The 24,805-nt window shown below is 41.2% G+C and overlaps 1 protein-coding gene across 2 annotated transcripts in view; it reads right to left on the bottom strand.

Moving 5' to 3' along the window:
- Positions 1–6,060: 6,060 nt before the first annotated feature.
- LOC115475857 (CDK5 and ABL1 enzyme substrate 2-like) overlaps positions 6,061–24,805 on the bottom strand; it is a 42,391-nt gene continuing 23,646 nt past the window's right edge. The window contains exons 3-9 of one of the 2 annotated variants that reach the window (XM_030211902.1): positions 20,796–20,873; positions 19,413–19,521; positions 13,819–13,969; positions 13,099–13,202; positions 11,240–11,346; positions 10,554–10,758; positions 6,061–7,348 (exon numbers count right to left, since the gene is read on the bottom strand). In XM_030211902.1, coding sequence (XP_030067762.1) covers positions 7,277–7,348; positions 10,554–10,758; positions 11,240–11,346; positions 13,099–13,202; positions 13,819–13,969; positions 19,413–19,521; positions 20,796–20,873 — 826 coding nt within the window. In that variant the 3' untranslated portion in view covers positions 6,061–7,276. Of the gene's footprint in view, positions 7,349–9,257; positions 10,405–10,553; positions 10,759–11,239; positions 11,347–13,098; positions 13,203–13,818; positions 13,970–19,412; positions 19,522–20,795; positions 20,874–24,805 lie in introns of those variants that run through there. The other variant, XM_030211901.1, reaches the window with a different exon arrangement.

Below are 24,805 nucleotides of genomic sequence, written 5' to 3'. Positions count from 1 at the left end.
AAAACAAACAGAATTAAAGCATGGAAGTGACACTCCAGCCACCTTCTTCCCCAAACACTGGATTCAGATCAGGCACATCTGCAGTTGTCTTGCTGCTGCCTTTTTTCAGGTCAAAAGTACAAGTTTGTGGATATTCACTAGACAGCAAACAGACAGGCATGCTGTCAGTCTGTCTGCCACACAGTCCAGTTCTGTCTTAGTTATACTCCCCAAGGAGGGAGGATCTTCCTGGGAGTCAGCTAGAAATAACATGACAGCAGGTAAAAAGTTTAATAGACCATTAAGGAGCTGTAGAATGACTGTGAAACTATTAAATACTGTTTGGATAATCCACATCATCATTATTTAAACAGGCAGCACAATTAAGGAGCCCGCCAATGCAAGAGATTAAGCTCTCCTGAAGGTTTCATTTTAACCAACATAATGTGTCTTCTGATTGCTGCAACCCTGCCAAGGAAATGCTATCAGCATTTCATAAAGAAAGGGAAATGATAACTCTTATAAAAACACTCATGTACAAAAGGAGTTTATAAGCTAAAGCCACAGCAAAATCAATGTAAAATAAACTCTAATAGCTGCAGACAAAGCAATTCAACTAACTGAAATCCTACCTGGTATATTCTCTGGTTTTCCTCAAGGGTGAGTTAATACTCCAGAAATGGCTTATTTATTTGGCAGACTTGAGCCTCAATCTGCATTCACAATATTGATTTTAGGTGGGGTTTCTTGTCTCACACTTTTGGTACCTTCAGTTGATTGACTCTGGCAGATGTAGAAATATAAAAAGAGAGACAAATGAAGGCAGATAAAGAGCATATGGTCTGCCCATCCATGCCATTTACTATCTTTTCCTCTCGCTTACAGATCCTATGTACTTGTTCAAAGCTTTCTCGAATTCAGATACAGTCTGTCTTCCCCATCTCCACTTGGCGCAGGATAGTCCTCACCCCTGACTCTCCTCTTGCAGGTGATTTCACAACGAGTGGATGAGTGGCCTAGTGGTTAGGGTGGTGGACTTTGGTCCTGGGGAACTGAGGAACTGAGTTCAATTCCCACTTCAGGCACAGGCAGCTCCTTGTGACTGTGGGCAAGTCACTTAACCCTGCATTGCCCCATGTAAGCTGCATTGAGCCTGCCATGAGTGGGAAAGCGCGGGGTACAAATGTAACAAAAAAAAAAAAAAAAGCAGATACCTCTACTCTGGAAATAACCAATCACAAAAGGGATTCCAAAACTAAATCCATGATTTCAGAATGCATTTCTCTGGTTATAAAGCAATTTATTTATTCATCCGGCATTTAATACGCTATCATTCAAAATCTAAGATATCAACATGGCAGTGTACAAATTCTAGATACGATACTGCACATTTACAGACATTCAAAAAGCACAATCACAAAATAAACAATAGACCATTAGAGCTAGCCAAGACTGTACCTAACTTATGTATAAGCAAATATTGTCAATGAATAGGCATGTGTTGAGCAAAAAGGCAGAACAAGGTGCAATCATTTCAAGGTGAGCTTGACTGTTAACCCTTGAAGTGATTGGAGCTTGTTCTGCCTTTTTGCTGAACACATGCTGATTCATGGACAATATTTGCCTATACACAAGTCAGACACAGTTTTGGCTAGATCTTGTGACTCCAGAGGCAGTCATTTTCACCGAAACACAGATACGTGTTGAGTCTGGCAACATTTTTCTGTGTATCGCAAAGCTCTTTCTGTATGTAATTGAAGCAGGCAATGTTTTTGTATTTTATTGGTTTTAGACTATTATTTATCTTTATCATTATTGTTTTACAGTCTGTTAAATACCACTTTATGTTTATTCACCTCTGTAGTTTATTGGAATTTAATTGGTCCTCCTCTACTCCCTTACCCTGAGACTTGTACACATTCATAGGGGGGTTTCTCCTTTTTCCTTGTTTTGCTGGAGGAAAAATGAGAAACCAGCAACAACGTTAATATTAAATGGAATGCCAAAAAGGTGGGGGGGGGGGGGGGGGGGGGGGAAGCTCAGTTGACTGCAAATCCTGGATATGAATTAGGAAGTGCAAAAAGAACAGTCAAATACCCCCAATTTTTACTTCAGTGTTGAATTTTCAGTAAGAGCTCTCCAGATGTAATGCTGAAGGCAGGTGGTTCCATAGAACATCTTCATTTATATCATCAAGCTGTTTACTGTATATGTATATATTTTTCATATATGTTTTTTTTCACAGACCACTGCTGAAACACTGCCCATATCTGGTCTTTCATTAAAGTTTGGATGCCACACCCAGCTTAGTGGCCACCCGTACTTTTTCTGCTGTGCTTGCTTCTTGGTGCTTTGGCTTCCTTCCCTCTTGTTCTAAAAGCCATTGGGATACGTAACGGGATATCCTTGCAGGTTCATTGCTAGCATGACTCACAGGTTTTCTGATAACTAGTATGTCCAGGGATCAGGAGTTTTCTGCCCCTTGGAATACTAGTTGTGGGGTCTGTCAGGATTCAACAAACACCAGAAAGTACAGGTAAAGACTTCCAGGAGCCAGTTGTGGCTATAGAGATCTTTATTAACCAAAGTATTGCCCAGGGTAGGACCCAACCCAGGACCGTGTTTCGGCAGGGCAACCGCCTGCTTCAGGGGTCACAAACACTAAGACCCAATGGTGGTGTGTATAGGGAACAGATGCTATGTGCATAGCAGTTTAATGTGTCAAATCTTCACCAAAATAAACTTTGTGAAGACTCCGAATCACGCACTTGCCCAGACAGCATGGGGAAATATCAAAGACTGTCAGGATTTCCCATTACCTCAGATACCGTTTTAACATTTCTTAGCTCCTTTGACTCAGGTATTGACAAAGTACTGTTGCATCTACTTATGATTTACTAGATATGTGGGTTGGCTGAAATATGCTTGGATATTCAGCGTTGGCAGTTATACAGGTATCAGCATTAAATATCCAAGTCAGTTATCAATGTACCGGGAATTACCCAGGTACCACTGCTGTTCAACAGTGATACCTGGAGAACTCCGCAGTTATCTTCAGACAACAAAAAGTTAACCAGAATGCCGCTGAATATTGGCAGTGCCCAAGCTGCTCCTGGCTCTACCCTGACTCCACCCGCAGAGCACCTCGGCCTTAAGATAGTGCTGCAGTGCTCTCCCCAGATTCTCAGCAGCACTATCTGGTTATGTGCTGCTAAAAAAACCCTGATCTGTCAGTGGGAAATAACCACGTGGAAGAGGATCCTACTTGATTAACTCCTGCTGAATATCAGTCTCTTGTTTTTTTTTTTAATAGCTGATAATTTTAAAGTGATTTCAGTGCTAATTAACCTGACAAGACAAATTCGCTATGGAGAGACGGAGCCGAGACAGAAATCACCCTCATGAACACACAATTTTGATACAATTACCATATTAGTTAGAACATTTTGGGAGTTACATTGGTTTTGGTTTTGACCTTGGAACTGCACAGAGATGGTTACCAAAAAAGGACTTTCCATATGATAGATCAAATCAAACTTACCTACTGAAGATCTACAAGCTACAGGCATTAATTCTGTCAACATTAGATTTAAATATTACAAATATTTATGAGACAGGTTGCTATAAAGACTGCAAATTCTGCAGAATACTGTAGCCAAACTAGTACTGGATGGTAAGAGCTGGGATATATCCATCCCATTTCTGATTGAGGCTCACATTGTTTAAGATTCCTATTTTTGTGATTAAAATATTATATGGTGTGGCACTGGCCTATATGGTGACTGTTATTCTACAGATGTCTTCCAGATCTATTCATGCTAAGAAACACAGCTTCTGGCCTCTCAGTTTTCAATCTAAGAATATATTTATTGTCCATTTGTGCACCTATAATAAAATTATTAAAACTTGATTTAAGTTGATACTGGGGTTCATTTTTGAAACAGAAAAACGTCCAAAAAGCAATACAAAGCGGAAAATGGATTTTTTTTGCCAAAATGTTCAAATCGCTACTTTTGAAACCCATTTTAAGACTTTTTTTGTATGCAGTTCACCTGCAGTGCATCCACATCACAAGGGGCAATGTCAGGGGTGGAGTTTGGGTGTTCCCAGAACTTGGACATTTTTTCAGCCATAATGAACAAAGCAAAAATGTCCAGGGCTAAGTTAGACATTTTGGTCTAGACCTGTTTCAATCAAGACTAAGTCACAAAAAGGTGCCCTAAATGACCAGATAACCACTGGAGGGATTAAGGCATGATACTTCCTTACTCCCTCAGTGGTCACTTAACCCCTTAAGATGTGAAAGAAACAATTCACACCAGCCTCTATGACAGTTTCAGATGTTATGGTCAGTCCTATTAGACCAGAAAAGTCAATGCAATGCACTGTAGAGAAGGGGACCTAGGCCCATAGCCCACTTTGCTAAAGTTGTGGTGGAAAGTGTGAGCCCTCCAAAATGCACCAAAAACCTACTATACCCACATATAGGTGACATCTGCAGATGTAAGGGCTATTGTAGTGGTGTACATAAGTTTTTTTTTTGTGGGTTTTGGAGGGCTCACCATACAATATAAGGGGGTATGGTGAGATGTGTACCTGGGACCTTTCATGTGAAGTCCACTGCAGTGCTACCTAAGGTGCCCTACTGCTCTGATGGGATGTCTGTGGTGCAGTCTACTAAGAACGCTGGCCTCCCAGTGGCTTGTTTTTGTGTATTTTTCCATTGGACTTTTTTTTTTTTTTTGAAAATGGTCACAAAATGTCTAGGAATTAGCCTAGATAGATGTTTTTCTGGTTCGAAAATGGTCATGTTCGTCATTTGATTTTTGGATGTTTTCAGCAAAACATCCAAAATTGGATTTAGACATATTGAAAATGCTCTCTCCCTCCTTATTAATAAATCCCTTACAGAGGCAATCATCCTAGAGGGCCTGAAATAATGCATCTGTACGTCCTTTACTTTAAAATGCAGCTTTAGAATAGAATAATCTTGAAAACTATCACCTACTCATCATTAGGGTTTCTCTCTAAAATCCTTAAACACATGGTTTTATTGCAACTACAGGATTTTCTTGAGACAATCTGTTAGATTCGTCTCAATTTGGCTTCAGACCTAAACACTCCACATAAAATCTTTTAAATATCAGTATTTAATTCTATTCCAGCAAATTTGACAGAGGCACAGAATATTTTAAAGTGACACTTGATATTTCTGCAGCATTTGGCACCGTTCACCATGGTATTCTCACCGAAAGCTTTGGGAATTAGAGAAAAGTTCTTGATTGGTTTAAACCATTTCTTTCCCAAAGAAAGTTTTGAGTTCAAATTGGAAATCACTCAGAATTGATGTGTTTATGAACAGGATTCCCCTGAGGGTCAGCCCTGTTATTTTATTTATCATCTATATAAGCCCAACCTGTCGAGTTCTTAGCTGTTTAGATGTTAAGTACAGTCTATGCTCCTCTTAGGTGGTCACACTTACACTAGCTGTACAGCTGTGTAAACGCGAGTGCCTAAATGTTGCTAAAATTCTATACAGGGGAAAGTAGATGCCTATATTCCTTTATAGAATATTACTCTTGGTCTGCCCCGTTACAGAATTGTTTTCCATCCCCCTCATTCTGTAACATTGGTGTCTAAATATAAGCACAATTTGTGCACTAAAACTGTAGAATACTTTCACTTCCATGGAGTTTAAATGCTGTGTGTGCTCTCATTAGGCACACAATTTTCTTAACACATCAATGCAACTCAGGGGCGGGGTTCCCACTTACACACAGAACTTACAGAATACTGTTCAGTTACACATTAAGGTGCTGCATTTATGCCTGCCATTGACATGGCATTAGTGGAGTGCCTCACTGTAGGCATATAGATGCCAATTTACACTAGCATTCCATAGTGGAATCTGGTGCCCAGATGCCATTATAGAGTTTGCACTCATTGCGCTACATCTAGGCATCTAATTTTGCAACTCAGCTATAGAATTCCCCTATACGATCACCTGTTTCTTAATGTTTCTGACTCTTAAACCCCAAAGTTCACCACAATACGTTTCTAAAGCAGAGTCAAGATTCAACCTTTACTTATAAAACATTTATCAAAAACAATTTTATTCACAGCTGCTTCAGAATTTTACAAATTCATGAATCATAGGAAGAACACCATCAATCTGAGTTATAAACAAAGATACTTCACACAACTGATTTTTCACAATACAAAGATACAGGCCTTTTTCATGTGCCGAGGCTAAACTGGATTACATAATTCAAAGGAAACCAGGACTCCACAACAAAGGGAAACACAGTTAAGACAGCAGTAAGATCTGAAATAAATTATTTCTCAAAGGACTAGATACGGACTATCACCGTGGCAGTTTGTGCATCTTCTGTCACTAGTTAACAGTGGCAGATAGAAGGCTACAAACTCCACGGTGCATCAGACAAAGGGCAAATAAAAATATCCACATCTTAACATGCCCAAACTATGTGACTGTGGATCAGACCCTCAGAACTGGAAATATCAGCACCTGATGATTCTCTGGAATACTATTTTAAAACAGAACTGGGCCCAAGTATTTGGGCGACAGCTGATCCTCTGTCAGCTAAACCAGACCAAGAAGTGCATGATACTGAATGTCACAGCTTGCGTGGACATGAGGTAGAGGAAGCCAGGAATGGAAATCAGGCTCTGGACAGAGTCTGTCCAAAGAAAAAAAGTCTGTACCACAAAAGGATGATTTCAATGCAATAATGTGCCTATGGCAATGAAGTTGAGCTGAATAAATACAATTGAAAATCACTGGATGAAAATGCAGGATTTTCTTTTGTTTCAGCAACAAACATTTAACCACAAAATGAATTTTAACAATAGTATGAAACAAAAATAGCCACTACATGTCCTCACCAGATCTCCATGGCCTGTTTTGTTTTTGGTTTCAACGACAAACATTTAACCACAAAATGAATTTTAACAATAGTATGAAACAAATATAGCCAGTACGTCTTCACCAGACTTCCAGGCCTGTTTTAGAACGTAATCAAAATGTGCAAAGTCATTTGTATTATTACATGTCTTAGACTATCACATCTAAGCGCAGATCACAGGGGGCCATTTACTCACAATAGCTGTGTGCTAGCATTGTTAAGGTGCTATTTGCAGAAGAGCTCATTGCATTAAAATGGATCCTATGGCCACTAACACATATTAATGGCATTAGCACGTTACCTGTTAGTAAAAGACCTCTGCCATGTTCATGGTTTTTGAATGAAAAATTCCCTTGCGACTATGCATCTGTTCAACTTGGATCTCTCTGCTGACTCCCATTACTGTGAACAAAGGTCAGCCACTGCAGTTTGGCACCCTGGCCCTAAAGTGTCAAAGTTTAATTGCAAAGAATAAGACAGTTATAAAAGAAAACAAGGGAAGAACTCTGACATTAAACACTAGTATATGAAAGATTTTTACTTCAACCATCACAACCATCTCCTACAATTATTGCTAGCTTTATATTAAATTGAAGGCTTGGCCCAAGTTCACATCTACAGTGAAAGTGAGGGGAAAAAAGCCGAACAATTTATAACTGTATATTTAACAAAAAGGTTGTTCTGTGGCCCTCCTGAAAATGCTGCAGTTTTTTTTAAGTCTGATGTATGTCAGGCTCTTTGATGAGCTGTAATTAATTTATGTTTAGTATTGGAAATACTAGAAACTGAAGGCAATCTGGAAACTTCCTTCCCTGGAAGCGCCTGCCAAAGGTATTAGGACTGTAGCAAGCTATAGTTGCACCCTGTGCGATTTGCCCACTGCTCCCCCCCCCCCCCTTGTTTCACTGCCATCAACAACAAGAGACTGTAGGCTGCAGCAATCTTTCTGTCTCTCCATATTTGTGCTCTGTGCAGGGCCCAGTCTTCTGTTGGTGGTGAAAGGTGGGGCAGTGAGCAAGTCGCACAGAGCGCAATATGGAGAGATGCAAAGACTCCTACCAGCCCCTGGTCTCCTCTCATTGGCGATGGTGAAATAAGGATGGGGGCCAGTGGGTGAGAGACACAGTGTGCAAATATGGCGAGTTCTTGGTATGGTGCTAGGTGTTAGAATAAGGAATCGAGCAATAGATTCTATACATGTCTCTTTCATGCCTATGGTGCTGAGATTTATAGAAAAGAACACTTCTGCTATGTGGTCTGTCCTGCCCACAGAGCTGGGTACAAGTGTCTCATTAAGTAAACATCGAAGGACAAAGGGAGGGAAAGAGGTGGTGGTCACTAGGTAAGAAACACTTGGCAAAACTCTTCATTCAGATACTGATCAGGAGGAAAACACCAGAAATACACTAACATTCTGAGTGCAAGTTTTGCAGAAACCTCTGGGGTGAAGTCACGTGCTCCTCATTGCTGGATGGAAAGGGCAAACAGTTTCAAAGAACTCTTGGATACACTGTAAGGTGAATTCTGGCAAAGTTATTTCAACTGCAAGAAATGAAGTTTCAATGCACCAGTGAAACAAGCATTGAAGTGTGATATTCTAGCAAAATACTGCAAGAAAAAACCCTTGGCACTGTGGCTTGGAAATTAACACACATATGGCAGCACCAAGTATAGCACAGTATAATGGATCACACGTGGATTCCACTCCTGGAAGCTGAGTATGTGCTTGATTTTGCTTTCCATCACATATTGTTACTTATAAAGCCAGTCTAGTCTCAAATGTCTGAACTGCAGCAAACATTCAAAACCTATGTATGGGCGGGTGGGAGAGGAGAATAAGGGTGTATGTATTGCAATAGTCACATAAACTTAAAAAAAGTACAGCACGAGCAATGTGCTGGATTATGAAACCTCTAACATAGAGAGCTGCTCTAGCATGCATGAAACACTGTTTCATGTGAACTGTCTCAGTGGTGACAGCTCGGAAGAACAGAGAGGACAATTCCAATATCACAGGCAAAGAAAGAACATTTCACAGGCTCCTTCTGGTAATGGCAACTGCACTCACTGAAAAGCACAGAAAACGAGAAAATATGTACACATACATTTGTCTATAATCGCACCACATTTCAAAAGAATCTCTGTCAGAGCACAGAAAACCATGACAAACACTGAAATTAGTGCAAAATCAGAAGAGAGAGAGAAAAACAAATGAACTCAGTCACTATTTGCTGCAGCTGCTCCAGCAGCCAAGGAGTCAGGATCTATTTCAAATCAGAGTTAAATATTCTTGCATAAAAACCTTTTATTTGGGCACTCTTGTTTCACCCCCCCCCCCCCCCCCCCCCGAAAAAAAAAGAAATGATAGTGCTTAGAAAAAGGCAGACTTCGTGGATAGTTAATGCATGTATCAGGAAGTTTGATTTGATGCAAAACAGATAGAAAAGCTGAAAGAGAAATTGCTATTTAACTCCAGAATTTACTTCCAGACAATAACTTAACTTAAATATACTGGAAACCAGACCAGCCAGTTTTAGGCACATGTTTAAAAACCAAAACAAAAAAAACCTGCATCTTGATGCATGTAAAACTAAGAAAATATTTTGTACTTTCATCAGATATTCTGGAATGGAAGTCACTGGAAGAAATTTCTTTTCTCAGTAGAAGAGGAAGAAAACTCAGTGCTAAAAACATTTAAAGGCAATGCAGCTTAATGCCAGTACTCGTCTTCCCACCTCCAAAAACTCAAGGGATAACCCAGTACAGTAGCAACTGCATAAATCGATTCCTTGTGCTTTACTACCCACAATAAAAAGGAAGAAAAATAAATGCTAATTTGACAACTTCTGTGCCTGCATTTAAGTCAGCTACTGCAAAACACCATGGGAATCGGGCAATCTGATTGGCAGACTGCAGAAGACACTCACTTGAACTACATGGTGATTTGTGCAATAGGACAGCTCCATTACAGGACTGTCCTAAGGGAACCATTATGGAGCGGTACAGTTTATTTTCAAACACAGGATTAAATATCCTTGGAGAGCTTTATGGTGCTTTTCTAAGGCTTCTGAGGTTTCCCATCCCTGAATTGTCAATCTTAATTCACCATTTCAGTGTGTACAGCCAGTCTCTGAGCATCTTACAATCCAAACATAAGCAAGCCAGGGACCCATACAGAAGCATCTTTGCAGCCCCTTCATGAACCCTGCCTGTTACGTTATCTCACTGGATCCACTTTGAAATGGAAGTTTCTTTGTATTAAATTCTTCCCGATACGAAGAGTTCATGACCAGTTCTGCATATCTTGTTTGGCTGTGATTTCTGGAGTCACTGAGGAGCTACTGAAATCTTGCTGTGGCTAGGTCTGCTGTGCGAGGCGCCTGTAATGAGGTAAAACTTGGTTTTCAGGAAGATAAAGGGCCAGTTCCAAAGCTACAAGCACTTTAAGTTCAAACCCAATCAGATCTCGCCGGTTGAATCGGAACCTTTCTTCTAGCTTCTGTGTTTTAAAAGAAAGGAAATAGGGAGATGGGGGGGAGAAGAAACATTAGCAATAAGATAGGACATGTAAACACAAGGAGGACAGACCATCACACCGGCTTCCAAGAAAGGTCCTATTCCTCTGGCACCACATCCTCAGACACTTACGTCAATAAGATGTTTAACATCATGTTTCCTGAGGTCACTGCTGATCTTAGCTGCCAGCAGCACACAGGCACCGGCACACAGCTTTCGGTTCTGTTTGTTGAGTTTGCCTTGCAACACGAGCTTCTCAAAGTAAACGTAAGCCATGGCCACGGTGACGGGTTCCAGACTGCAATCTGCTGCCAGGTTCCGAATCTCCCTCTTCAAGCTATTGGAAGCCACAGAGAGAATGAGTGCTTCAAGTCTGCTTGTTCAGATACCCTAAAGACTTCAGGAGAACTTTCTAACCAAACGTTTTTTGTGTAAGTAGCTAAGACATGTCAGAATGTAAAGCATTAAAATGATCTAAAATCCACAATCAAAAAAGCTCAGCATATTATATTTTTTCCTAATGTAAAATGAATTTATTAACCGGCAAAACAAAATCAAGATAAATGCCAGAAGTACATATGGAAAAAGTGACTTGCCCATAACTTCTCCCATCAGTCCAAATGTTCCAACCACCAGATTATTCCTTCCAAAATGATCTTCCTTGACAGGGAATCAAATCTGTGACAGCCCAAAACCCCAACCGGTATCCTATCAGGGAAGCTATCTGACTCGAATTACTTTGTAAAGTCACTGCTGCCCAAAATCACATACCTCCCACAACCCTCTGTAGTAAAGCTTCCTAGTGAACGCCCCATTACCTTCTGATCTTGCTAAGTGTCAACTTGATATGAGGAAACTTCTCTTTAAATGTTTCATTCATGTCCTTCTTGAGGTCAGACGGCTTGACATATTCTATTACTGTGGTCTAAAGAAAGAGGTTTTACATTACTTTACCAAATGATGCACTGAAGGCACTCTCACTAGGTACTTAAAATATCCTAGCAGAATGCAGTATTGACCATCTAACCTTACGTGCACAAAAGACATCACACTGCAATAGTGAACAAAATCCTTACAGAAACATTGAGATGAAAACATATGGGACAATATTTAAAATGTATTTGGCATTTGATTTAAATGCTGGCTCTGGTGTCTAATCTATTCACAGATATTCTGTGCTGCTATCACTGAGTAGATGGGTGGCACCGAATACTTGTGCTGAGCAGGAAGTGAGGCTGCTCTCTGAAAAATGGCCATATTCAAACCACTATCTGGACTTGTCCTATCTATCCAGAAGACAATTTCAATATTGCCATTTTTTGCTACTCTGCCCTTGCATCACTATCCGAACAGTGCTGAGGCAGTTTCGGCATATTCAGCAGCACTATCTGGACAGGGCCACTGAATAACCACCACAATAAGACTTCTTCACTGCTTGCCCATTTTACAAAGAGTGAAATTGAAAAGCTTTAATGATTTTAAATTATTAAATCATTCTGGGCTGCATCTGAATATTTGTGAAAATTAAGAAGTCATTTATCTGCTGGTACACTGCCTACATTCTTAAAGTGTAACTCAGCTGATGAGCACCTCACAGCCCCTACCTGGGGAATGGCATTTTCTATTCCAGGTCAAGGATTCTGGAATCTTCCTGTCTGAGGCTCTGTGCTCTCAGAGTGGCTTGCTGCAGTTTACAAATTGGCTTAACATTTTTCTTTAATTTACTGAAGCCTTTATGAGTTTATATTTATCTCATTTTCTCTGATGTGTACGATTGGCAAACCAAATTTGCCTTGATTGTATTTAGTAAAATGACCAAACATAAGCATAATGTTACGCTGCTAACAAAACTAAGCTTTACCTCAAACTGTTCATCGCCTTGAGTGAATATCTGCAAAATGGTGGGTAATAAATCCCAAAAAATAACTAAGGGGCTCTTTACCAAGTTGCAGTTATGTGCTAGCACGTGCTTACCACAGGTTAAAATGGCTTACCATGGGACGTGCTTGGGTGTTCCTGTAAATTTCAAATTTGCAAGTGCTAAAATTATTTTTATTTTTTTGGTTGATGGGGTGCGTGTGTGTCAAATCAACACATCTACATTACTGTTAGCGGATTAGTGCAGGACTACCGCTTGAGACCTTACCGCCTATAAAATGGGTGGCTGTAAGCGTTCATGCGGTAACTGCTTTTAACAGCCACATGCTATATTAGCCCATGGCCATTAATACAAAATATATAAAAATTGGCCATTTTACTGCTGTGGTAAAAATGGCCTTAACGTGCAGGAAAAAACACACGTAAAGGCGCGCTAAGGCCATTTGCTACTGCAGCTTAGTAAAAGGACCCCTCAGTAAATAAATCTTGCCTGTGTATGTTTTGAATAACAACTGTGTACAAATTTATATACCCTGCAGAATGGTCATCCATCAGTTTTGCAGTTTGTAGTTGTGTTTTAAATAAATAATATCCAGATATTGGCAGCAGGTGCCCATGTATTTCCCCCTGATTATTGACCAGATTGTTTCTCAAATCCCAAGTTTTGGTTCTGCCATTTTAACCCTGTCAGATGCACAAATACCGGATCTGTCTTTCTTCAAATGTCAGAGGGTGCCCCATCAATCTACAACTGCACATGCTGACGGTCTGCAATACTAAGGGTCATAGAGGGTCTTACCATATATGAAGCAAAGATCAGGACACGTTTATGCTTGCCACAGGGCCACTGCGGATCGTCTAAGAGATTTGGATTATACTCTGTGGTCTCCCCAGTTTCGTTTCCTAGCGGTGGGAAAGAGGGGTGATAAACATTTGAATACCACTAGTGCTGACATGACTAGAAGGCATCCAGAATCAGGCTGCAGTACTGATACTAGAAAATCTCCCACCAAGATTGCCAATTCAATACATTTTTTAAAATAGGGTTATGACAATCCCTCTCTAGGGGTATCGGTCATTACTGGAGCCATGTTTTTGCATTTTTCTATAAGCAAAAGACTTAACATAGATCAGTATATGAATGGTTTCATTACAAGAAAAATGATCACATAAGAAATATAGCCATTGTACAAGGCTTTGTTTTGGGAGTGACAGGCTTTGGATAAGAAACGGCTGCTACTCCACCTCAACCAACTGGAGAGTGATTAGACATGGGATGCCAATGTTTCTCAGAGCACCTTGCTGACCAAAGATTTGGTTGGGGGGGGGGGGGGGGGTAAAACAAGGGGGAAAAATGATGATCCTGTGTTATGTTGGAACATGTTTACTGTTGTATTACTATTTGTTATCTTGGAAATCCTACAAAACATCAATGAATTGAAGTATCTTCTTGTTTGCTGGATCATTAATAAGGACCTTTCTAAAAAAAAAAAGAAAAAAGAAATGGCTACTACTTTACCTAGCTCTGTTCCTGATGGCATGGCAGCTAATCTTGAGGCTCTGTAACTCCATTTTGACTCCATCAATCGATTGTGATGGGCAGAAACGTTATCACTTCTGTGGTTCATCAGAGCGTTAGTTGGATATAAGAAACGGGAGTAGGAAACCACCTTGGAAAGAAGAAAAAAAACCAAAGTGATAAAGCAAACACATCTACATTTAAATTAAGACTGCTGGGAGTCAAGCACTTGGACTGCTCTTTCCTCTAAAAACCTTATCATGGGCAAACAACGTGGGAAGACACAGGCTTGCCCCTCTGAGCCCAGTGACTGACTCCTTTGTGCAGCATACAAATGTATCGAAGACCAGAGCGACTGGCCTGCAAGAGCAGCGTACGGAAGCAGGAGCTACAGCTGCTTCTCTTCAGCTAAATGCAACTTTGAGCCCGCAGTTAAGGGACCACCTTGCTGCAAACACACTATCAGGCTCATTTTCAAAAGAGATGGACGTCCATCTCTCAGAGACGTCCAAATCGGTATAATCGAAACCCCATTTTGGACGTCTCTAACTGAAGTCCATCACAAGGACGTCCAAATTTCAAGGGGGCATATCGGAGGCGTGGTGAAGGCGGGACTTCCTAACACTTGGACGTCTTTGACCCATAATTGAAAAAAAAGCAGAGACATCCATGACAACTTGGATGTTTTCACCTGGACCTGATTTTATTACGAATAAAGCACAAGAAGGTGCCCGAAATGACCAGATGACCACCGAAGGGAATCGTGGATGACCTCCCCTTACTCCCCCAGTGGCCACTAACCCCCTCCCACCCTCAAAAAACATCATTAAAAATATTACGTGGACGGGGGGCGTTTCCAAGATGGCGGATTTGTGACCGCGTCTGGGAAGAGAGCTCCTTGCTGCACGAGTGAAATAGATTTTTCCTACCGCAAAATGCCGCATACAAAGCGGAAAGGAGCAGTGAGGATTCCTCCGCGACCCGCAGCTGCTTCCTCTCCACTTCAAGGCAGCATCGAGCCCTTCCTTTCGCGTTCGTCTCATAGATTAGAGACGGAGACGCCTGCTTTAGGGGCAGCCGGTGGAGCGGTTCCCCTATTGGGCCTTGAAACATCGTTATCTCCGCCTCCAGAATCAAGCTGTCCTCCGTGTCCGGCGTCTGTGATGGTCGAGGGAGCAAGCACCCGAGACCCCATGGAGGTGATCAAGGTGGCTGCAAGCGGAGACCCTTTACCACAAGAAAGTAGCCGAGAAAGAGGAGTCCCTGTGTTTGAGGGACCCGGAACAACCCCGGAGGTGAATCTGGAGAGGATATGGCTGATGCTGGGAAAAATCGACTCTACTCTTCAAAATACCTCTGAAAAGGTAAATACTTTATCCCTGAAATTTGAAGACATGGTGAAAAATTTAGAAATGGTGAAAGAAGAGCTGACTATACAAGTTAAAGATTTAAAAAAAGATGTTGTTCAATTGCAAGAATTTAAAATCACGGTAATGAAAAATCAGTTGGCAATGCATAAAAAAATTGAACAAATTGAGAACTTCAATAGAAGACTAAACCTCCGAGTACTGAATTTTCCTAAAATTCCCGGTAAAACACCTATTGACTTATTCAAAAAATACTTGTTGGAAAATTTGAAAATACCGCAAGAACTTATTCCCCCTATAAGTAAAATATATTACTTGCCAACAAGACTTGCTGGAAAAGAAGGAAACAAAGATGGCCTCGGAGTAGAAGGAGTAGATTTCAACAACTTATCAGCAATTTTAGAACAATCTATTGAAATTGTACCGGAGAGGGCTACCCTCTTGGTTTCCCTGGTATTTGAACAGGACTTCAACACAATATTTAAATTGTACTTTAAATATTCAAAAGAACTGTTCTTTGGAAACAAATTGTGGATATTTCCTGATGTTACTAAGGTAACTCAGGAACGGAGAAAATTATTTTTACTAATGAAACAGGAAGTCATTAAGTTAGGTGGCTCATTTTTGTTAGCATATCCTTGCAAATGCTTGGTCAAGCTCAGTGGGATAAAGTATGTATTTTATGACCCAGAACAGCTGAAATCCTTTCTGGACATGAAACAACTGCATGCAAATATAGTAAAATGATGAGAGACGAATTAGTGCACATAAACCGCGTTATGTATAATTTGGCAATAATACCTTTAAATCTCCACTGATTATGTAACTCCCCCCCCCTTAATTGAGGTCTAAGAAAGCTGTTAAACTTATTCTTGTTTAAATTTTTTTTTTTTTACTTTAAAAATTTAAAATTGGCTGTTTTTCTGTAACAAGTTTTGTACTTGTAAGAAATTAAAAATTTATAAATAAAAAAAAAAAAAAAAAAAAAAAAATATTACGTGCCAGCCTCAGATGTCATACTCAGGTCCATGACAGCGCATGTAGGTCCCTGGAGCACTTTTAGTGGGTGCAGTGCACTTCAGAAAGGCAGACCCAGGCCCATATCCCCCTACCTATTACATTTGTGGAGGAAACAGTGAGCCCTCCAAAACCTACCAGAAACCTTCTGTACCCACATCTAGGTGTCCCCCTTCACCCATAAGGGCTATGGTAGTGGTGTACAGTTGGGGGTAGTGGGTTTTGGGGGGGCTCAGCACACAAGGGAGCTATGTACCATGGAGCATTTTATGAAGTCCACTGCAGTGCCCTCTATGGTGCCCAACTGCTGTCCTAGCATGACAGGGGGACCAGTGCACTAGAAATGCTGGCTCCTCTCACGTCCAAATGGCTTGCATTTGGACATTTTTGGTTTCGAAAATCGCCGAAAAGTCAAAGATGTCCAATCTAAGGACATCCTTGGTATTTTCGAAACAAAAGATGGATGTCCATGTTTTTTTGAAAATACACTTTTCCCTGCCTCCAGATTTCGACATTTTACAAAGACGTCCAAATCCAAATTTAGACGTTTCTTTCGAAAATGCCCCTCTATACCAGTTATCTGGATGCAATTACTCTAGGAACTGGTTCACCTACTGTTCAGGTTGGGGCCTGTATTCCTGGAAATATTTTGACTAGAGCAGTTCTAAGTTTTGAGTCTCTGCATGAGGCAACTGTCTGAGGTGTGGAAAGTTTGCCTGCTCTCATGAGCTTCAATGGAGGGAGACATGGTGGCAGCTGGTGAAGGACTCGCAGGAGCTTCACAAATGATTTTCTGGCATACTACAGGTGTGTCCTTGCCACAATCATTTCTTCAGCATCATGCTAACATTACTTTGGTCAACTGGGAATTCATCCGTTCCTCATATTAACCATCTTACTTTGAAATTAAGGGGGTCGAGACTAAACTATATAAATGTGTTTCAGACTTGACACACAGGGTTACTAGAGTGGAACAATTAGAGAAGGGAATGAATCGTGTTAATACAGTACAAAATGTGTTAAAGATTCAATGAATATGAGGCTTAAAATAGAAATTTTGGAAAATAAGTCACACCTGCTAACTTGCATCTCCTAAATTTTCCAAAATAACCTCAAATATCACCACAAGAATTGTTTAAGAGATATGCAATATAGATTTTACAGATTTAATCAGGGTTGTTACCATCTATTGTCACTGAAAGAAGCAAAGTCAGCAAGTGCAAGCTGTTGGGATGTAGACGTCTAACATTTTGGAATGTTCTGAATCTGAGCTGGTCAGCCTGGCAACTATATTGCTCACTTTTGAATTAATAAGAGATAAAGAATGGTTTCTTAGATTATTTTTAAACATCATGACAAGTACCTTCCTAAGATATTTATTTATTGCATTTGTATCCCACATTTTCCCACCTTTTTGCGGGCTCAGTGTGGCTTACACTTTTTTGCCGATGTGTCAAGAGATATCCAAAGGAAGAGGAAAGCGTTTCTCCTCTTAAAACCTGGGCTACTAAAGTTGAGCACTTTTTTTTAGTTTCCATGCAAATATGTCATCAAATACCATTCTGTACAGTATATTTTCTTTGAACTGACCCATCCGAATATTTTTTTGTCAACTAGAACACTGAATAGCACTGCTCCTCCTTCTACCATGGAAACTCAAGAGACTATTCAGTCTTAAATTAGAAGCGATATTCTTTAACCCAGGTTAGATTGTCTAAATCCATGGTTACTTACTACTCATGTATTAAATTTGCATCTTGAAATTATTGTAATTTGTGCTACATTCTGTACATTATTACGTTTTACTCACTTTGTTTGTTTGTAAGCCACATTGAACTTGAGCCTATTTTGGGCTAATGTGGGGTATAAGTGTCATGAATAAATAAATATTCTTTAATTTAGTTTTCCATTCTTCATTCTCCATATTGTAGACTTAAATGAAAAGCATTGAAAATATTTTTCCATATTGTTCTCTAATTTGAGATTTCCTTTACATTTTTCTGAAATGTTTTCTTTTGCTGTACAAGACATTCTTGAAACGGTATTGTTTAAATTATCTATAAATAAAATAAATAAATAAATAAATAAATTTAGGACTGCTAAAATGTTAGCTCTTTGTTAAGAAACAAAACAAGTCTGTTTTAAATAGGCAATAAAGCCAAGAAGAGAAGGAATCGAAAGGTGTCGCACAAGTGGCGATGCTTTCCATTACTGTGTGGGATTATTTCAATTAAACTCCCGAGGCAGATGTCTGCTCCCTGGTTTGGCAAGGTATAGAGGTGGTGGTCTTAGCAACTGGGAGGTTGGGGAGCTCTCAATGGTGACAGGTACCAGACTGAGGGTTTGTATTAGCCGAGTTTCAGCCGGAATTGCTGGCTGTAGGCAAAGATAGGATTACATTTCTAGTGGGCCCTAGGAAAACAAGCGCAGAGGGCCTACCATGGTAATATAAATACACTTTAAAACTCTGACTGAAGGACGATGCTTAAGTGGCAGCGACCCGAGGGGGGGGGGGGGGGGTGTTAAAAAGTTTATTCCAAAAATTTGTCACGACAATCTGATATGATTTTATTTTGAGTCACTGAAATTCCTAGAGTATGCTCCAATATCTTTATGTACCCTGCATTGAATATGTGGATTAGAATGTAATGTAATATTGTAATATAATAGAGAGAGGGGAGTGGGGGGTATAAACAGTCTTCTTTGAGCAGCAATGGCTATGGTTCTCCATGCCCCTACCCTTTCTTTCCACCAGCTGCTGAATGTGGCAAAACTCTACCTTGGGGGGGGGGGGGGGGGGGGGGGTCACTGAATTAGCATGTATGAGGGGTTCCTCCTAAACATTTGGGCACTATGTATATAGATTCACAGCTGCCAATGTTTTAAAATGATTGAACAACTGGAGGTACCAAACACAATACAAATTACCCCTCCCTAGGCAAAACATAGGCGCTTGTGGTTGGGAAGGGGGTAGGAAGAGGAAACTCCCCCAGGGATACTTTCAAATGAAGACTCATAGCAACAGAAGTTTGCTCTTATTGTTCTGGATGCCAAAAGCAGCACGAAGGAATTACCAACCTTAAGAATTCAAAAGGAATTTTACTTCTGGCTTGCTCAGACAGTCAAGTGTTACTACTACTACTTATTTCTATAGCGCTACAAGTAATAAGCAGTTTAGCAAATGGTACAAATTGCGGTAAACATACTCACTTCTCCATCCACTCCAGGCTCCACTCCCTCCAGTCCAAGTGCCATCTCTGCCACGGCTGAAACGCCACCAGAAGGATGGCGCTGCTTCTGTCCCTCCACCTTTAAGTCACTGTCAATGTAAGCAGGAGAAAACATAGCTACTACAATTTTATCTGAAACAAATTGAACTACTTCAACATTTTCAACAAATATTTAGCACGGAAACAGAGAATGGTGTAAAACGTAAATGTTTCCAGAACTAAAAAGTAATTTGTGTGTTGTTTCTGGTTTTCCAGCTGCAGCTCTCCATCAAAACACACTAATACTGCCTGATATCCACTGTGACTGAGAATTATTCTGTGTTAGCATTTGTTGTTTCAATAAAGAACATACATTTTTGGAACAAAAACAAATTCTCCCACGTCCTATAAATAGGTACAAGAGACTGAAATCCTGAAAAGTGTTCTAGAAATAGGAAGGTTATACACAGAAGAGAAACAAGATATTAAAAATGGTTTTGCTTACAGACTGACAAAGCATCCCACATCTCAAACCAGCACTCAAGGAGCACTTAAAACAAGAATTTGTTTCCTCTTGCTTAGGACTGCGCTTTGCTGATCTGTCAGTGCATGCTCAAGCACACTCACAGCTGACGTGACCTTGAATCTTAACATTACTACACTACAGTTTGCTTCTCAAGCCCAATCACCCCACTCACCTTAACCTGAGCAGGTATTTAGCAGTTCCTCAATCATTTTCAGCAGTAGATTTAAACAAGTTAAAGAAGCAAGACACTTCCAGCTAATTTGCGATTCTGCAGCAGTCTCTCTCCCTCCCCCTCCTCTCGAATCCTTTTTCCTTTCCCACGGTCTGAGAACTGGATGCTTCTCTCTCACAATTTTTTTTTTAATAAATAAAATACAATTTCCACCAGTAAGCATCCTGCTCTTGCCCATTCTTCCAAGAATTATACTCAGACACGTGACACTTCTACACAATTAAAAAATTACATCTATTTGTAGTTCAGAACTATTTCAGAAACTTTTACACTTAGTCAGTCCATGTTTGTTATTTTACCTTACTCTATAATGTTAAATGTGGTTTGATATTTTCTGTTCAAAGAGGGACCTTACAAGTGTGATTCACAAATTAATAAGTTGTGCCTGGAAAGTTAGATTACATTTTATAAAGTACAGTACTTTCAGCACAGTTTTAAAAATTAATATGCAAAACAAAGTACATTTTCTGCACTTTATTTTTATCAAGTAAGTTTTACCAGTTGCACTGCGTGACATATACTCACAAATATCCAGGGGAATTAAGACAATTCCACATTTTAATTTTTTTAAATGAAAGAGCTGCGTTGAATGCATCATTATAAATATTCAGAAAACTGCTACTTACTTGATCTGCAGATTCTCTCCGTATGGCAGGATAGAAAAGGCAGTACAGAGCGATCTCTTGGCGCATATTAACACAATTCTGGAGGGAAAGACCATTAGTACAAACTTTTTAATTTGTTTTGATTTTATTATGTATTTTCCTTTTATTGTGTACATTGTCACAATTATGAGGTGCCCTGGTGTCTGTTCCCAGGTTCACTCCACTGCCCAAGCAACGACTGATTCCCTGTACTGGAGCCATCATCAGCCAGGGAGGCGCTGTCCTGAAGAGGGAGTACTCTGTCTACACTGCACCCTGCTCCCCTCTAGTGGCAGGCCCCCTTTTTTCATCTCCAGCTGCTATCCCTCCAGAAGTTTCCCTAGTGCTCAATAAAAGATCATGCTCTCAAATTCGAAGTGTCCCTTTTTTATTCCGCTTAATTCAAAAGTGTGAACTTCCCTCTTTTCACTCAGAAGGGTAAACACAAACTCCTCTTAGAAAACGTCTTAGTTTCTTCTAGACAATTAAGAGTATTTAAACAAACACAGCCAAATATTCTTCAGGGGAGCTTCCAACACTGGAAGGCTAACCTTAGAAATCTACTTTTATTCATCTAAACAAAACATGTACACAAATAGCACTAAATACTTAGCCAATTGCTATAACATGAATGTGATATCCAGAAAGCAAAGATACATACCTGTATTTTGCGTTCTCTGAGGACAGCAGGCCTCTTATTCACACATGCTGGTGGACTTCATCCGACGGAGCCCAGGTATGGACGTTGATTCGCTAGCACTGGAGAAAGTTCTAGCAGCATCCCACTGCGCATGCATTGGTGTTTTTTTGCCCTTTCGGACAAGCGTCTCCCTCAGTCAGGTGAAAAGCATAAAAAGTACAGCTATAAACAACTCCTAGGGGAGGTGGGTGGGTATGTGTGAATATGAGGCCTGCTGTCCTCTGAGAACAACAGTTACGAGTAAGAATTTTTGCTTTCTCCAAGGACAAGCAGGCCGTTATTCCCACATGCGGGAATCCCTAGCTACCAGGCTCACTGAAAACAAGAAAGCTAGGATAATGAAGTCTTGAAACGTGGAGACTGTAATGCCAATCAATCTGAAACTATATACATAGTAGCTATAGGTACAGCCTGGAACAGAACAAAACAGGGCCTAGGAGGGTGGAGTTGGATTCTAGACACTGTACAAATTCTGCAGAACTGCTTGTCCGAACTGACTGTTGTGTCGGTGTCCTGATCTAAACATTAGCAGGATGTGAATGTATGGACTGAAGACCACACTACAGCCTTGCAAATGTCCTCTACGGAGGCTAATCTCAAGTGGCCAACCAACATTATGAGCCGCTGTGACATGACACTAAAGAGTCAGCCCAGCCTGGTAATATGAAAATGAGATGCGTCTGCTATCCAATTTGACAAGTGTATTTGCCGATGGCCACCTCCAATCTGTTGGGGTCAAAAGAAACAAAAATCTGGTGGACTGTATGGGGCTGTAGTCTGCTCCAGATAGAAGGATAAGGCTCACTTGCAGTCTAAAGTATGTAGTAACTTTTGCCAGGATGGGCATGAGATCTGCGGAAAAATGTTGCAAGAACAATTGACTGGTTAAGATGGAACTCCGAAACGACCTTAGGAAGGAACCTGGGGTGCGTGTGGAAGACTACTCTGTTGTGATGGAACTTAATGTATGGTGGGTGAGCTACTAGGGTTTGGAGCTCACTAACTGTGAGCTGAAGCGGGTGCCACCAGAAACGCAACCTTCCAGGTCAAAAACTTCAGATGGCAGGTATCCAGAGGCTCAAAAGGATCTTTCATCAGCTGGTGAAGCCTATGTTGCAATCCTATGACACAAACGGAGGTTTGGTAAGGGGTTTTGCCAACAACAAACCTCTCATGAAGTGAACAATTAAGGGTTGCACAGAGATGGACTCACCCCCTAAATGCCAACTGCACTAAGTTGAACCCTTACAGAATTGGTTTTCAAGCCAGACTCAGAGAGCAGGAGGTATTCAAACAGTTTTTGTGTAGGACAAGAGCTGGCAGGACTGGATGATGGCAACGAGCATAGAGTCCCGAAAGGTTTTCCTCCCAAATGAGTCCAAGGTTTTGGCCTCTCGCCCCGGGGAAGCCAAGGCATGGGACAGAGAGCTTTTGGCTCATTTGAGAGCAGATTAGATGACCAAAGAGTGGTGAGGCAGCTGGGCCCTCTCAAATTCGGGAGCCTTCCGGATATGGTGCTACCACTGGGGGGGGGGGGGGGGGGGGGGGGGGGGGGGGGGGTGGGGGTCTTTTGGACATTTAAAAAAGAATCTCAGCTAAATTAAACTCCTCAAACTTGAACAAAAAAGAGGTCAGAGATCTAACTGAGGTTGGTGCTGCGGCCTAATAGCGCAGGCACCAGCGAAAAATAAAGGAAAAAAAAGGCTGAATAAAAACTAAGAACTACAAGGGAAAAAGAAATATACACTTTAAAAGAAAAAGAAAAGAATTACCTGCAGGGGAACGCATCCTCTCAGCTTTACAAGAAAAAAACCTCCCAAAAAACCTGATGGACCCGCGCTCGACCATTGGGCGGGAAGGCATAATGCATGCGCGGTAGGATGCTGCTAGAACTTTCTCTAGTGCTAGTGAATCAGTGTCTACATCAAGGCTCCGTTGGATGACATCACCCATATGTAGAAATGATGCAGCTTGCTTGCCTTTGGAGAATTCAAGCCTCCTCTCCCCAGTAACTTTGCTTCACCCTTCTTTCTGCAGATCAGCTAACTACTAATGCAGTGGTTCCCAAACCTGGTCCTGGAGGCACCCCAGCCAGTTAGATTTTCAGGATACCCATAATGAATATTCATGAGATATTTGCATGCACTGCACCGGACCTCCAGCCCCCACCCCCCCTCGTCGATGGATCACAGTGGGAGATCCTTTGACCGGAGGCAGCCAATCAACGATTTCTGGGGGTTTCGGGGGCTGGAGACCCACCGATCCTCCAACCCCCCCCCCCCCCCCCCGTCGGTGGGTGGGAGAGGGTTTGGCCGGCGGCGGCCACGACGTTTTCTGGGGGTTTGGGGGGGGGGGCCTCGGAGCAGGCTGTTTGACAGGTTTGGGCTTTTGACAGCCCAGACCTGTCAAACAAGTGCGGGAGGATTGCGCTGAGCGCATGCTCGGCACAATTCTCCTGCACTTTAAACATGATAATCAAAGATAATAGCGCTGCTTAGATTTGCATGCATTATCTTTGATCATCGATGCAGAAAAGCCCTGCGCTGTCCCGGCGCTATTTTTAGGGCGCTCTTCGGAACAGCGCAGGGCTTTTGATCATGAGGGCCTGAATATCCAGGAATAATCCAGGCAGCGGTTAAAACAAGACAAAAAAAAAACCAAAACACGCTCACCACCACAGCTGAATATCGACCCCAACAATTTTAAGGTAAAATTATGTCTTACCTGATAATTTTCTTTCCTTTAACGCAGCAGATGAATCCAGGAACTAGTGGGTTAAGTCTACCCACCAGCAGGTGGCGATAGAGATAAACTAAAGGCAGTGATGCCAGACGGCCAACTCCTTCCTCAGTTAGTATGTCATTCGTAAGCATTTGCCAAGGCCAAAAATATGAAACCAATATCAACCAGAAACCACCCTCACTATGAAAAACAGAGAACCAAATAAGAACTTCGAAATAACTGCAACTTGATCAAGAAATCGGAATCCTTTCTGTGTTCTCATATCTGTCTGAACTTTGCAAAAGAGAACCCGGAAGAAAAAATAGCCACACTAAGCGGAAAATGAAAAAAACGTCAGCTGAACAAGGGAGGGATCCTGGATTCATCTGCTGCGTTAAAGGAAAGAAAATTATCAGGTAAGACATAATTTTACCTTCCTTGTCACTTGCAGATGAATCCAGGAACTAGTGGGATGTACCCAGTGGTGTGCTGGAGCGGGCTCTCACGGGCTCGCAAGAGCCGTTTGTTAAGTTTTTAAGAATTTTGGGAGCCGGTTGTTAAAGTAGGCCTC

The sequence above is a fragment of the Microcaecilia unicolor genome, chromosome 8, assembly GCF_901765095.1.
Source record: "Microcaecilia unicolor chromosome 8, aMicUni1.1, whole genome shotgun sequence".
Taxonomy (NCBI): Eukaryota; Metazoa; Chordata; class Amphibia; order Gymnophiona; family Siphonopidae; genus Microcaecilia; species Microcaecilia unicolor.
Note: the sequence above shows the minus strand (reverse complement) of the source record. Positions and strands in the feature narration are given on the sequence as shown.